Below are 2,374 nucleotides of genomic sequence, written 5' to 3' on the forward strand. Positions count from 1 at the left end.
AAAAAAAAAAAAAAATTAATAGAATGAGAGAGAGAGAAAGAGAAAGAGAAAGAGAGAGGGAGAGAGAGAGAGAGAGAGAGAGAGAGAGAGAGAATTTAAAAGTCAGAAATACAGAATGAAAACAAAGGAAAGCTGGTCACTGTTTGGTGCTATCATTGATAGAACAGCCCTCACGCATGGATAGATGTGTGCAATGATTTGATTAAGCTGTCTCCCTGTGGTCTACACAGTCATTTTCACCCATGTGCTTATCCTAACAAGAAAGTCCCCATTCAAAGGTGTTCAGCACTATACTTCAGAATTATAGAGCAAACCAGCTAGAAAGGCCATCTGGTCTACCCTCCATGCTAAGGAAGCAGGGGAAGAGATATGTCCAGCAATAAGCAAAATACAGCGACAGAGCTGACACTACTGTTTCTATAAGTACCCAGAAGTAGGGCTTGCCTCTCAGAGAGGCCTTAGGAGGACAGTAATAGAGATGACCTTGAAGGAAGGTGACAATAATCTCAAGGAGGAAAGGAAGAAGGGCCTGTCCCGGTGTTTGTATCCACGGGGAGTAAACACAGACTCAACCTGGGGTGTGAGTAGGAAATTGCTAGGATGTTGGGATACCAAAGGGTTAACAACAGGAGCCATGGGTACAAGGCAGGTGGCAAGAGGCACAATAAAAGAAAAAGGAGACCACCCCAAAGGCTTGGGGGTCAGGGGAACCACCCATCAGAGACAGGCAGCTCAGAATTTTCTCTAGAAAAGGGTGAGTCCTCTGTGCAGCTACTCCAAAAGCAGAAGACCAGGTTGGTCCTAAGCCAGTGGTCTTGCACACCTGCCTGTTCATCTGGCTTGACTTGCTTTCCTGGGAGCTACCAGAAGCCAATATTGAGTTTGTCTCCCTCCCTGATAGGGTTTCTCTCCTTCCCCAATGACACAGAGAAAACTGGGAACTCCAGAGTGTTGGGATTATACACACCTACAGATCTGCTCTCAGGGTCTTTGCGGACACTGGAGCCCCTCCCCTGGTATTAGCCTACAATTAGGCTATAGAAAGACATACTCACCTCCATGAAGGGCACTGCCCGGCAAGAAACATCCCCAAGTAGCCTCTGCTTGGTGATCTCATTGAAGATGACAATTGGGAGGCAGAAGAAGAGGACCAGGAAATCCCAGAGAGCCAGGCTGGCAAGGATAGAGTTCCAGGCACTCTTCAAGTAGTAGCTGTGCCACACGATGCACATGACAGACAGATTGCCAACGATACCCACAGCAAACACCACCAGAGCCAGGAGCATGACGGCGTAGGCGCTGTAGGAGCTCTCGGTCACTGGATACAGGGGGTTCTGAATCTGCAGCCTCTGACTTGGCGTCCCAGTCAGGTTGGCCCTCAGCTCTTGTCCACTACCTGGGGTGGCCCCATCCTTGTCTGGGTTGGGGCTAGTGGCCTCCAAAGTCTTGGTGGGCTGCAGGCCAGCAGGATGAATGGGCTTGGGGTATTCAGCCCACTCCTCAGGTACATAGTGCTGTACCTCCTTGGGTCCCTCGTCCTTGGTGCCTCTTCGGGGTCGACTCTGCTGCTCCTGGACCTTGGCTCTATGCCCACCTAAAGATGAGGTGGCAGCCCCAGAGACCCCACTCAACCCCACAGCCAACACTACAGCAAGAGAGACAGCCAGGGGCCACAGCCACCGCATGGCCAGGAAAGCAGGACTCAGCTGCCTCAGAGAGGTGAGGGCGAGGGAACTAAGGGCTGTGTGGAATTAAGAGAGGCAGCTGCCTGCTGGATCCGCCTCCAGTCAGGCGTCTGGCATGGATGGCCCTTCCTCTCATCCTGTTGGCCATGGTCTGGTCAGGGCCCTCTGCTGGACACTGAGCTGTCTGTCCTGCCTGCACACATTGCATTCCCAAACACATCCCTTTTCAGGCTCTGAGACCACAGCGGGACTGATTGAGGAGTCCTCGGAGGGACCTGCTCCAGTCGCTGCAACCAGGGAAGTGAGGTTTTCAGGAGATGGAGAGGCAGACTATAGTTGGAGCATAGATCTCCCAGTTCTACCCAGTTCTAAGGCAGATCCTACATTCAAAACAGAAGGATAGGCTGGGTATGGTGACTGTGGCCTGTAATCCCAGCCCTTGGGAGGTTGAGACAGGGGGACAGAGTTCAAGGCCAGCTTGGGCCACATAGCAAGATCCTGGTTTTGCTTTTTTTTTTTTTTTTTTTAATTTGCCAAGGTCAAAACTTGAATTATAATAATTGCCAAAACTATTGGATACATAGTTAGGTATACCATTCAGCTGGGGTTTGTTTGTTTGTTTGTCTGTCTGTTTTAAAGTCAGGGTCTCTGTGTAGTCCTGGCTGTCCTGAAACTCACTCTATAAACCA

General features: G+C 50.4%; 1 protein-coding gene across 1 annotated transcript in view; it reads right to left on the reverse strand.

Moving 5' to 3' along the window:
- The window catches only part of Gpr37l1 (G protein-coupled receptor 37 like 1), a 6,905-nt gene extending 5,044 nt beyond the window's left edge, over nucleotides 1–1,861 (reverse strand). The window contains exon 1 of the mRNA XM_021199013.1: nucleotides 1,056–1,861. Within this exon, the coding sequence (XP_021054672.1) occupies nucleotides 1,056–1,685 (630 nt within the window). The 5' untranslated portion in view covers nucleotides 1,686–1,861. The remainder of the gene's footprint in view (nucleotides 1–1,055) is intronic.
- Nucleotides 1,862–2,374: the final 513 nt, after the last annotated feature.

Source organism: Mus pahari, chromosome 5 (assembly GCF_900095145.1).
Source record: "Mus pahari chromosome 5, PAHARI_EIJ_v1.1, whole genome shotgun sequence".
NCBI lineage: Eukaryota > Metazoa > Chordata > Mammalia > Rodentia > Muridae > Mus > Mus pahari.